Source organism: Vulpes lagopus, chromosome 2, assembly GCF_018345385.1.
Source record: "Vulpes lagopus strain Blue_001 chromosome 2, ASM1834538v1, whole genome shotgun sequence".
NCBI lineage: Eukaryota > Metazoa > Chordata > Mammalia > Carnivora > Canidae > Vulpes > Vulpes lagopus.
In genome coordinates, this window is record NC_054825.1 from 153,983,109 (window position 1) to 153,996,115 (window position 13,007).

The 13,007-nt window shown below is 48.3% G+C and overlaps 1 protein-coding gene across 5 annotated transcripts in view; it reads right to left on the reverse strand.

The window, feature by feature from the left end:
- Positions 1-12,923, reverse strand: part of SECISBP2 (SECIS binding protein 2) — a 46,849-nt gene extending 33,926 nt beyond the window's left edge. For all 5 annotated transcript variants that reach the window (XM_041746134.1, XM_041746133.1, XM_041746132.1 and 2 more), the window contains exons 1-7: positions 12,787-12,923; positions 12,006-12,151; positions 7,281-7,530; positions 6,936-7,056; positions 5,301-5,536; positions 2,764-2,845; positions 1,409-1,611 (exon numbers count right to left, since the gene is read on the reverse strand). In XM_041746134.1, coding sequence (XP_041602068.1) covers positions 1,409-1,611; positions 2,764-2,845; positions 5,301-5,536; positions 6,936-7,056; positions 7,281-7,530; positions 12,006-12,151; positions 12,787-12,822 — 1,074 coding nt within the window. In that variant the 5' untranslated portion in view covers positions 12,823-12,923. The remainder of the gene's footprint in view (positions 1-1,408; positions 1,612-2,763; positions 2,846-5,300; positions 5,537-6,935; positions 7,057-7,280; positions 7,531-12,005; positions 12,152-12,786) is intronic.
- Between the last annotated feature and the right edge of the window lie 84 nt (positions 12,924-13,007).

The window sequence follows — 13,007 nt, forward strand, 5'->3', positions numbered from 1 at the left end:
AAGGGAAGATGACCTCGTTCATAAGATCTCTGTTGGTATTACATTCATTTGCTATTTTGGTGATAAAAACTCACAACACGAAGTTTCAGAGGGAGAAACCATCATGATGCTATCACTCCCGTTACATATGACAGCACACCCTCTGGATTCTAAGATGCCAGGCAATCTAAATTTTCTTGTCTTTACCTTAGAACTTTTCTAAAATCAACTTTTCTTACACTTTTTATAACTAAAAAACAATGTTAGGGGCACCTGGGTGGCTCAGTCAGTTAAGCACCTCCCTTCTGTTGTCATGATCTGTCATGATCTCTCGGTCTGGGATCGAGCCCCACATCGGGCTCCCTGCTCAGTGGGAAGTCTGCTTCTCCTTCTCCCTGCCTCTCCCCCCTGCATGTGCATGTACGCTTCCTCTCTCTCAAATAAATAAAATCCTTAAAAATAATTTTTTAAAGGTTCTGGGAAAATAAAACAAAATTGTTAATAATAACTCTAAGAATGTGCATCAGGAACTGTGGTCAGACAGCAAGATGGCGGCTGCGGGGCAGCCCCAGCCAGAGACCTGCCCCACACCTGCACCCACATGGCCACAGCTGGCAGCTCCATGTGAGCTCAGAGTGGGTCTCACCTGAGCCTCTAGCATCCTTCACATCATTCACAGAGCTGTGAGGACAGGCACACAGGTCTGAGCTCACCGAAACTGTTGGCAGCACACTTTCCCTCCCTCAGCAGACTCCCAACATAGCTCCCCTTTATGGGGGATGGTCTATGACACTCTGGGTGACAGAAACTATCCTCATACTTAAAAAGACAGGATATCATTGCACTAACAAACATGGCCACATTTCAACCTGAAAAAAAGTATCCATACACAGTGAAAATCAAGAAATAAATCTAGACCAGTAAAAAAGGCTCTTACAGAAATAAATCTAGGGACCAATAAAAATGACAGCTTAAAATTATTTGACTTGAAAAGGAAAAATGGACCCTGAGATGCTACCTTAGACACTACAATGAACTGAGTCAGTAACATACACCAGATGGTCACACGAGGTGGAGTTCAACTGTCTTGCTATTGTGACTAGTAGGTAAAAGATGAAAAGGCTAGGAGAAAAAAGGTAGGATTTTATATACCAGGGCGTGAACTTCTACCAGTGTCTCTCCTTTACAGACTTCAAAATGGTTCACAGGTGTTTGAAGACCACAGATATAAAATCGACAGATATCTCCCTTGCTCTAAAAGCTACCAGCTGTGTTCCCGAACCGAGGTTCTATTTTTCTCAAGGTACAAAAATGCAACTGATTCAGATGAGCGAGTAAAACACAGAATGAAACACTTTGTGAGGATCTGAGAAAAATAAAGACTATCCAGTCGCACAGAAGATCAACATAATGCAAACGTGACACCTACCTTTTTAGCTGGGTGGACATGTCTCTCTTTGTAGGAAAGATCCGAAGATAAAACTTCAGGAGGTGATATACTAACACTTTTAGGGTCTGCTGATGAAGCAACCGTCTTTAGGTTTATCATGGAAGTAACGTTTTTAGGGGCTGCTGACCGTTCTGTAGATAATGTCTGCCGAACAACATAACCCATTGGTGTCCAAGATAACTCTGCTCAAAGATAACCAAAGTTGTTGAACAATCTCAACATTAAAATAAAAATACTTAGAAATTCTAAACACGTATTACGTGAGGTCATTACTCAGAGCATGATTAAATTTAGACTGGTGCTCTGAACACTCTTGGAAATGACAGCATTTGCTTAAGCTCTCTTCTTGGAACGCACTGGCTGAATTAACTTACAGGCTGTGTGATTTCCCTAGAAAGCAATTTTTTAACTTGGGTGTGCAGGTGGATAGACACACTACAGCTAAAATTAAAAGGACAAAGATCACACGCTAGCCCCACTAACCTTGCTATGTAGCACTGACACTAAGTCAAGGGTCACTGACTTCAGCTTCCCAGGAAAAGGTGATCTCTCTCTCTTTAGGCTCAGGTCTCAGTACGACAGCACTACTGCCTAGGTCCACAGAGAGAACAGAACCCATGCACCCCATGGACAGCTGGGGCATCCCCCCAGGAGAGGAGGCCAGTCAGGCTGCTTTCATACCAGAGCTACACGCCATTCAAGCTGCCTCTTAGGTGAAGGCTTTACTGAACCACACACATGCCACACGTGAGAATGCAAAAGAAAACACACTTATGAATACACCTGGAAGAGTTTTGTAAAAATGTCTTCTGCTAGGACCAGCTACTCAGAAAAATTACTGAGGTCTCTCTGAACATATCACTTCCAGGACAGCCAGGCCAGAAGATCCATAAGCATGGTCTGAGGCTCCCAAGACCCTTTCAGGGCTCTGAAGCATCAAAACCATTTTCTTGACAGGAGGAACGGGCCCTGTGCCTCCCTGTGCTCATCCTCCCTGTGCCTCCCTTCGCTCATCCCCCTGAGTGTCCTGCGTTCATCCTCCTGAGCATCCAGCAGCATTTTCCGGAGGCTGCAAGACGCGCGACAGTAGAGTTCATTAAATTCCTCCCTTAACTGGACAAAGTGGACACATCTCATTTAGAATTCTTTGCACCCACGTTACACTCCTTGCACACTGACATGGGATCTCATGTACTTACTTCCAGCTTCTCACAATAACATCAGTTTGTCCACAACCCATCAGCTGTCTTAAAGAAGGCTTTAAACCAAAAACATTTCTGTTGTACTGAGCTAAAAATGACCTTGGAAAGCGGGGGCCTGGCAGTGCCTCTTACCTCTGGTACATGAGGAGGGATCGGCCACAGAGCTGCCAGTCATAGACTCCGCTGCATCTGTGCTTCTCACCACCCCTTCACCCTAGAAGGCAAACCAGCATCATACTATTTCAAGTTGAAAATAATCACTTAATTTTTTTTTTAAGATTTTATTTATTTATTTATTCATGAGAGATACAGAGAGAGGCAGAGACACAGGCAGAGGGAGAAGCAGGCTCCAGGCAGGGAGCCCGACGTGGGACTCGATCATGGGGCTCCAGGATCATGCCCTGGGCTGAAGGCGACACTAAACCACTGAGCCACCCGGGCTGCCCTAATCACTTAATTTTTAAATACATCTTCCCTTGCCATTCTTAAAATCTCCAAAATATATGCTAATGCCACCCAGGGGCCCCATAAATTATATTTATTAAAAGAACAGGCTATGGGGATGTCTGGGTGGATCAGTGGTTGAGCATCTACCTTTGGCCCAGGTCATGACCCAGGGGTCCTGGGATCAAGTCTCACATCGGGCTCCCCGCAGGGAGCCTGCTTCTCCCTCTGCAGGTGTCTCTGCCTCTCTCTATTTCTCATGAATAAATAAAATCTTAAAAAATACATATATACACATATAATATACATGCTCACCATGGCATACCTGTCCCAGAACAGTTACATAAAGATTCAGTGCAACAGGCTTTCAAAAAATACTTAGTAACACAGAAAAATGCCAAGTTTTAAAACCTCAAAACACAAACCCATATATACACATAACCTCAATATGAGGGGCATCCCCTCAATTCCCACAACATACCACTAAAAAAAGATTTAAGTACTTAACACAGTTTTCCTTGGATGACAATTACAGGTGACCCTTAAGCACTGGGAGTTGGGGTGCCAAACCTTGGCGAGTCAAAACTCCACATGTAACTTCTGACCCCCTCAAAAACCTAACTACTAACAGCCTACTGTTGGCAGGAACCCTGACAGATCACATGGAGTTAACATGCATACCATACACGATATGTATCATATCCTAGATCCTTAGAGTAAAATAAGCTAAAAAAAAAAAAAAAAAAAACGTTAAGAGAATCACAAAGAGAAAAAAACATGTTTACGCTCCTGTCCTGTGTTTATAAAAAAATAAAATCAGTTGGTGCAGTTCAAACCCGTGCTGCAGAAGGTCAACTGTTTATTCTCTTTTAAATACTCTTCTTGTGTCTATTTTTTTTTAAGACTTATTTATTTGTTTATGATAGACATAGAGAGAGAGGCAGAGACACAGGAGGAGGGAGAAGCAGGCTCCATGCCGGGAGCCCGACGCGGGACTCGATCCCGGGACTCCAGGATCATGCGCTGGGCCAAAGGCAGGCGCTAAACCACTGAGCCACCCAGGGATCCCCTCTTCTTGTGTTTAAAGATACTACTAGGATTAATGAGGAAAAAGTTCTTCTAGATAGAAAAATTAAACTGCACACATAATTCAAAAATGTGAACACATCCTGAGCGGGGAGTCTTGTACACCTACTGACATAGCAGCATGGGCCTCATTTTGTGTCCAGATGCAGGTGTGTGACCAGTGACCACGATGAGACAGGTCGGTCACATCCCGCCGCAGGCCACTAGGGACGTGGACTACTCAAGGGCTTAGACTATACAGTGACTACCAGGGACATGGACGTGGAGCCCCTCAATGGCTCGGCTACTCCACGCACACAGCAGAAGGGTCACACAGCTGCCAAACGAAACGGATTCCTCGACGTCAGCCAGCCGGCCACAGGGAAGCACCAGGGTGTGATAGCATCTAACGTGTGGGGAATGGTGTAACTCCTGCACACCACAAGCCACGCTGCCTGCCTCTGGGCGTCAGTGTCCAGGCACCCAAGAGCACCTGAGGAAGCCAAATCCCAGCTCCACTCAAGAGGTAGGTGGATGGGGAGGCCCCCCCTCCTTCTCTGTACCCCCCTCCTTGCCTGTCCACCCTCCTTCAGCAGGAACTTGTGAGAAGCAACCTTAGAGACTATACTCGGATGACCTTTCTTCCTGAAACCTTGATGGAATAAACTTCCAAGACCAAACGTGGAACAATGCATATTTTTAAATCATTAAGTGACAAACAAAACACACAATGATGACTTCTGCTCAGTTTGTGGTCTCATCAACGAAAGAAGTATGGATAAAAAACCTAGAAAAATCAGAGGCTACTTGTGCAGTTTGAAATATTAGTCTGATTTTAAAAATCTCTATGTCTATACAATAAACGTTTGTCAGATGCAACGCTGGCAGTGAGACATTCACCAAGGGCTGTCTAAGCAGCGGGACCTGTGCCAGAATCCGACCCCACGCCCTGGCAGCTAACAAGCACAAGGAAGCTTATTGGGTAATTCTTTTAAAAGAATAGCTGTCTTAGGGGCTACAACCAGCTGGGAAGAGTCCAAACCAAAGGTCCTCTAAGTGCCTGGACAGGCCCCCACACTAAGACATAGCGTACTGTGAAGTACTTGCAAAAATGCATACGGAGAAGAAAGGGAGACAGGAGGAGGAGGCCCCACACTCACCTCTGCTGTCACCACAGTGGGTTTCACCACCTCCCTGAGAAGAGAAAGGTCAGCTGAGGCAGAGCGTAGAGGCCCCCACTTGGGCGGCTTCTGTGTCTCTGAGAGCTTGCTGTTCTCTGGGCCTGGCAGCTCAGGAAAATCCAACCTGGTAAATTCAAACTCAGGTTTGGAGGCAGATCCACTTTTTTCAACAATCCTGGATTTCCTATCTGTTCGTTTATGATAACCATCTGTATCTGTAGAATCAAAAGTAGGGGTGAAAAGTCAGGCATCGTGTGAAAACTGTTACTCATGCTTCAACAGTGGGGCAGAAAGCCTGTTGCTGCTGACGCACTAACACAGGACTGTCCAAATAGAATTGGTTGCTAGTGTTGCCAACTTGGCTAACGGTGGAAAACAGAAATGACCACAAGTTCCAGCTGGGCCACCAGGCAGGAAAAAGCAAAGCACGCCGCAAATTTTGGGCATAATTCTCAAGATGCTGAACTAGTTATTACAACCTGATCTAATTATTCTTAACACTGTAGAGTTCTGCAAATTCAGAGAGATGCCAACTAACTTCTTTTCAGCGATATATCTTCCACACTTGAGTGAAACTTTGGAAGAAAGCGAGTAGAATTAAACTTGGAGGGATCCCTGGGTGGCGCAGCGGTTTAGCACCTGCCTTTGGCCCAGGGCGCAATCCTGGAGACCCGGGATCGAATCCCACGTCGGGCTACCGGTGCGTGGAGCCTGCTTCTCCCTCTGCCTGTGTCTCTGCCTCTCTCTCTCTATGTGTGACTATCATAAGTAATAATAAAAAAAAATTTAAAAAAAAAAAAAAAAAGAATTAAACTTGGAACCTCTTCCCCATCTTTCCCCTTCAAATACAAATGAATCCTCCCGTGGGCTGTAATACCATGAAGTCCCCGCATTTAATCACGAGGGCAGAGAGTTATTACAGTAAACTGTTTGACTTTCCTTTCACACTTCCATGCACCAAATGATTTCTGAGTGAAGTCAACACAAAGAGAAAAATTTGTATACCAAATAAGTATACATGTAAATAAGCTGGGCATTCCCAGAAAATGCATTATTACAAAGGTGTTAACTATTTATATAAATAAGCCATTAAACTGCGCTAGTACCTAACTTACAGGAGAATGCAAGACACCACGTGGAATCATTAGCTTTCAGCCAGAGCCTGAAACAGTAGTTTCCAAGGCCAGAGAGGCCACGTCCCCCAAGTAACTACACTGCCTCAGGTTTGCTATTGCTCAGGATGGGATTCAAAGCACAAACTCTCTCACATATTAAAAAACGTCCCAACAGAATACCAGAGAAGTGATTTTAGCAATGAACATGGTCAAAAAGAATACAAAGGATGCAGCCGTGATTTGCTTAAGGAAATGTTTTGAGGCCTGTGGGTGTCAGCTACTTGCCATGTTAACTTTGGGCTGGTTCCTGCACACGTGCGTGCACATCACAGAGCGCCCCCAGAACAGGTCCCTCCCGGGGCAGAAGACCCCAGTGGAGTCCAATGGCCTCTGCTCTTCTCGAGCAAGTCCAAAGAAGCAGATGAACAAAGAACAGTGACATTTCTGGGGTAGGCGGGGTAGGACAATAGAACATCAGAGAGGAGTCTGTCATTTTCACCTGATTTCAAATTACTGTCAGCGTGAATGGATATAGGATGTGAACCTCTAACTGATTTTAGATCCGATGACAGAGATCCGTCGGCCTTCTTGCTGTCAAACTTTTGCTCGTATGTTTTTTTCTGCAGGAAAAATTAAAAAGTCACATGAATTAAGAAAACTAGCACAAAGGCTTAAAATTGCAAATCCGTAAGTATCCCCAGTGACCATTTTGAAAAAGGCTAAACAAAATTCAATTCTTAAATACACACAAAAGACTTAAATAATACTTAAGTATCACGTGAGAATGAAGCAGCTCTTTACACTGTAAATGCTAATGTAACCAATAGCACCATGGTGTGCTAACCTTAAACAGAGCTTTCGTGTCTTGTGGGAGAGGGCACATCTGCTCGCTTCGTGGCTTCATGGTCTGAAAACCTCGGTAACCGCTGGGGTGGCCGTAAGCATACTGGGACCCAGGCACTGGGCAGACACTCTGTGCACACTCCATGGGGTAAGGCGAGTAACTGCATGGATGAAGAGCGAGCTCGGAAGATAAATACTGAGGTGGAAACGTTGAAGCCCCAAAGGCCACATCTTCAGTGTAGAGCTTCTGCCTAAAGAAGGAAGATACATTTTATTTTTTTAAGATTTTATTTATTTATTCATGAGAGACACACAGAGAGAGGCAGAGACACAGGCAGAGGGAGAAGCAGGCTCCCTGCAGGGAGCCCAATGTGGGACTCGATCCCGTGACTCCAGGATCACGCCTTGGGCTGAAGGCAGACGCTCAACCGCTGAGCCACCCAGCGCCCTGAAGAAAGGTACATTTTAGTGGAAAATTTCATACCACAAACCAAAGAGCTATCCTGTAAAAAGCAATTTAAACTTTTGAGGTCATTCGTTCTAGCACTGAAATCTCTCTAATAGCACAAGGAAAGCTCCTAGTGTTTCCTTCTTGCCCTGCACAGAAAGACGCAGAGCCAGTACTCCTTGTTCACTACTAAGGTGAAGTATCCACGGCAGGACTGGGTCACAGGGCGCAGGAGCAGAGCCCAGGGACGTCTCAGCAGCTTCTCATGCACAGTTAGACGTCTGGGAAAGCCTCCCACCACTACCCTGGCCTAAAGGGCCATCCAGACCATTCTCTCTGCAGAGGGGGCTCTTACAGAGACCCCACTGTCCCATCCAATCTCCAGCTCAACCTCCACATCCTGTGCTTTTCTGCCTTGCAGGGCCAGAGCTGCAAAGGGGACCCTGCACAAATGGTGGCCTAGGAGCTGCAACCTGCCAACAAGACGGCCACCATCTGTGGATGCTGCCATCACCCCATTTGCTCAAACTGTGAGACTAAACCAAAATATAATTTAACACTGATTTTGTAATCAAATTTGGTATTCAGCTAGAGGTTTCAATCCTCTTGTGACAAAAGATGATACAATGGCGAAATGCTGAGCAGAGGAGCTAAGACACAAAACATGCCCTTCTCATTCCCACGAATGAGTACCAGATGTTTCTGTGACATCCCAGAGCATCAAAGGAATCCCAAAGGGTGCTGGTCCCCTGGAAATCAGAGCTAATGATGAGACATCCCAGCTGACCTCACCTTCCGGATAGCCAGGAGGTACAAGCAAAGGCAACATGAAAGACGTATTTCTGTTCTGGGGCAGGAATGGGTCTGGACTGCAGGAGACAGCACCCAGATGAGCAGGCCAGACCTGAGACCAGGCCAGACACCAGAATGTTCCCTGCATTCACAGCCACACAGGGCCTAACTGGACAGCCTGCTACTGCTATCTATGAACCCACAACACCTTATAATAAGTTCACACCCAGTAAGATCCTTCACTAATTCCAGTAATTAAGTATTCCTAAAGAAAAACCAAGAAAAACCTTTTACTATACTTTTTTCAGTACATGTGGCCTAGTGCTGCTCTTTGCAGAAAAAAAAAAAAAGATTCAAAGCTTCATCCTGCTCCCAAACGCAAATCCGTTTCATTTTATTTGAAGCTCAGAAAATCTAATGGGAGTGCAGATGAAGGTGGAGACTCTGCTCTTCACAAGAGAAGGTGGGCAAAAGCAGGTGATAGCAAAACACAGTAAATAAGATGAAATCCCAAGTCCAAAAACCGGTCAAACGAACAGACCAATGAAACTGAGGTAAGGGAGGAAAGGAAGGCCAGGCCCCACAGTTTTGAGACTGTGTCATCCAGCAAACGTGCAACCGCAAATCCAGAGCCCTCGGTTCGGGTCCTGGCTGTTTTCAGTATCTAGTCGTCCACTTTGGACAAGTCATCACTGGCCCTTCTTCCTCTGAGAAGTTGGTACTTTTCCCTTCCATCCAAGGACAACACAATTACATGCAGAGACCACCACACAGAGACACACAGTAAGTCACAGCGATAATGCACAGCACCTGCCGGGGCTTCAAGCAGCTTTTCTGTAAAATTCCAGTTGCCACAAATGGCCCAGATTTTCCTCAACCACAGAGCATACCTTCTTCATGCCCCACATCTCACCCAGCCCCCACCTCTCCTGCAGCTAACCCCCCACCCTGTACCCACACAGCGCCCCCCCCCCCCGACCTCTCTGTCTCCTTGCCCCGTCGCCACCCGCAGTCCCAAGTCTCCAGGACATCCTTCCTGCAAGCCCAGTGGCCTCCTCCCCACACCATCTGCGGGTCTGGCCCTTCTGTCCCATCACTTGTAAAGCTCCACTGGCCTAGACTTGCCAATCCTGTCTCACCTTCCATGGCTCGTCCAGAGAGGGCCCTCCTCGGCACTTTCCCAGTCTCTCCAGTCAGACTCCGAACCCAGGCCTGTCCTCGCTCTGCTCAGGACTTCATACATGTACATGCCACCCTGCACCTTTGCCAGCTCTGGGCCTGGCTCTCCAACTGACAGGTCACACTGCCCTCGAACCAGCACTGACTGCAGTCCAAGCTGAACGTGGAGTCCCCAAAGGGCCCCTCTTCCCACCCCCATCCTCAGGAGTGATGCCACCGCTCTGCACATCCTCAGCCTCTTCCACTAGCATCCACACGGGTCACCATGGAGCCTTCCTTTCCCGTATCTTATTCCCTAGTTTCAGTGCCTGGAACCCAGTCCTCGCCTTCGAACTCTTCTCCCTACAAGCTGAGTGAGAAGCCGGGAGGGAGCGTCCCCACACATTTAAGGCACGACCGGCAGTTCCCTACTTCTACCCCACACCCTTAGTCTCCTCAGCTGCACTGAGCAGTTGTCCCCCCCAGCACTTCCCTAAATCCCTTATCTTTGACATTTGCCCCACAACGTTGCCCCCAGTCCCTGCCGTCAGGCCAGGACAGGTCAGGCTCCAGCTGCTCCTCCAGCCACCAAGCGGACCTGAGTGAGACACACTGCAACCAGGACTCCTCGTTCTCACAGCTGAGGGATTTGCACTCAGAGGCACCCACTGCTGACAGTACACTGCCACCTGCCAAACTGTTCTGCAAACACTTGCCACAGGTGGCAGCAGCTCTGGGGAGATCCACTGAGGGCAGGTCAGAATTACAGATACTCACTCTGCTCTGGGCACTGCCTACCTCAACGACTGAGCACACGTTTCTAGCCCCAGTTTCTCAGGTGCAAAAATAACATCACACCTCCTGCCAACGTTATGGACTGGCAGTGGGACAGGCAGCAAAGACGACCTATGTTCCTTATGGAAAATGCTAGAGGAGATCTCCATTTCCGGGAAGCCTGGCTCAGCCAAAGACTTCTTGGCCTCCGTCAGGAAGGACTAGATACTCAGTTCTCATTACGTAATACATCCCTTTCCAAGGCTCCTGTCCCTCCTAATCCTGCCCCTCTGCGTACATGCCTCTTTTCTCCTTATTTTCTTGCTGGCCAGGTATATTGTCAGCCAATCTTTTCCTTGGTTATAAATAATTTTTAAAAAAATCAAAGCTATAAAAGAGTAAGAGGTCAAGAAACCTAATTTTTAAATTTGGCAGTGCACATCCTGAAGCTTCTGATTCGTCTCAATTCAGGCTACTGCCAGAACATTAGTTCAGCCGTAGGAATGTTTTCCACCTTTATTTTGGGTAACTGGAATCCCACCCAGCAGATGGCTTCGAATCCCCGTCACTGAGTGAACTACATTTTATACTTTACTTTGTGAACGAACCACCTAAGGTAGAACAATTCAAGTGAGACCCATGCCAACCTTCCTCTAACAGAGGATGAAATCAAAGTGGAAAACTCGAGTACTCCTAGCAACCCATGTACAGGCAAAACTTCAACACTTTCAAAAAATACAACCTAAGTACACCAAACAACTTTATGATTTTCTTATTCATTCTAAATTTCACTCTTGTGAATACTAATCTACAATTTATAGGAAGCATGATCTATTTTCATTCGACACCATGCAGACATGAAAAAGAAACAAGTATGACCCACATCAAAGAAATGTAAAGACAAAGATTCTTACATAAGCGTGAAGGTGACGCATACCTTAAAAAAATCTACATGTACTCTGTACGATGACACGAGAGCTTTAACACATGTTTTTCTAAATTCAGCTAATGACAGAAACCATTTTTGTCAATACCCAAAAGATGAAACTTGTGAAGGAAAAACTGAAAAGCCAACATAAGCCTTTTAACTCGAGAAAAATTTTATAACCCAAGCTTCTAGACTCCATCTCCAGGAGACATTTTTAAAGAAAAGTGCACAATTCTTTGGAAACTATCCAACAAAGGAGCAGCCAGGGCTGCAAGATTTTACAATGTTAGCCCTTGATCTCCCTGGACTTGTCCTTGCCCCGTGTCCTCTCTGCACCCCAGCCACCTCGTCTCCGCCAGATGTGTGATGCAGTTCCAGACCCCATGCACGACTGAACCCTGAAACTGCATTTCCTACCAGCGAGTGCATTGCAGCCTCCACACTTTCTTGGCCCAAAACCACCACATGGGCGTGAGGAGGTGACCTTTCCGCGTCCGGTGCAGGACACAGGCTGTGCCCCAGGCTTGGGCCCCTCCCTGGGGAGGAGCATCCTCCGGTGGAACACGACCCCGTCAGGTGCAGCGTGGTTCATCCGGGAAGAAGACAAGACAAAGAGGGATACGTACTCGGGCACGGGCAGCTCCTGAACACACGGGTAGTAGGTGGCTGCACAGCCGGGGAACACACGTGCTTCCGAAGACTCTGCCCAGGCCACACTGAGCCCTGCAAATTTGGGGACAAACGGCTTGACATCTGCTGACAACTTGATGCCCTGAGGAAAAAAGGGAGAGATGGTTTTGACTAGTACATTCGCAGATAAAGGATGAACAAACAAGCCGAAGCAAGCCGGGTTCCGGCAGTCCCCGAAATGCCAAGCCCAGTGACGTCTGCGGTTCAAAGCCCAGAGCGTCTGTCCTCCTAACGACGAGACTGTGTTTGCCAACTTCTGCTCTGATGCTTTTCTCCTAAAAAAGGGGGTGCAGTGAGGGGCTGGGGGTGGGAAGGGCAAACGATCCAACCGGTGACGGAGCCAGGACAGCCGGCAGGGTTCCTCGGCTGTCACCCCGCATCTCCGGGGACCGCGCGGCCGCCCAGACTGCCAAACGCACTGCCGGGGCTCGCGGCCATCACGCTTCCCAGATTAAAAAGTTGCGTCAGCGCTCTGCTGTCACGCGGCGGCCCGCGGCGAGCGGCTCCGTGAGCCACCGAGGGACCCGAGCGCCGCGGCGGCCGCGGCTCCCCCTAGCGGTCCGGCCCGCGGGCCCAGCGCGCCCAGCGCGCCCAGCGCGTCCAGCGCCGCGGCGGACGTTGGCGGGAGCTCGGGGCGCGAGAGCCGAGACGCCCCTCGGGGCCCGCCGCCAGCCCCCGCTAGCCGCGGCCGCCCCCACTCCGGCGCGCCGTCCTCACCTCGCCCACCGGCTCCCGCGGCCCCTCCGACGCCATGGCGCGCGGCTCGGAGGAGGCCCGGCCCGGGAGGCCAGCAGCCGCCCCGTCGGCTGGCGGCGCGGACGAGCGACGCTCCCGCTCCCCGCTTTTCCGCCTTCGGAGCGGACGCCAGGAAGTGCGTCACAGAAACGCGCCCCGCCCCGCCCCGCCCCGCCCCGCGCTCCCTCGCTTCCTCGCTTCCG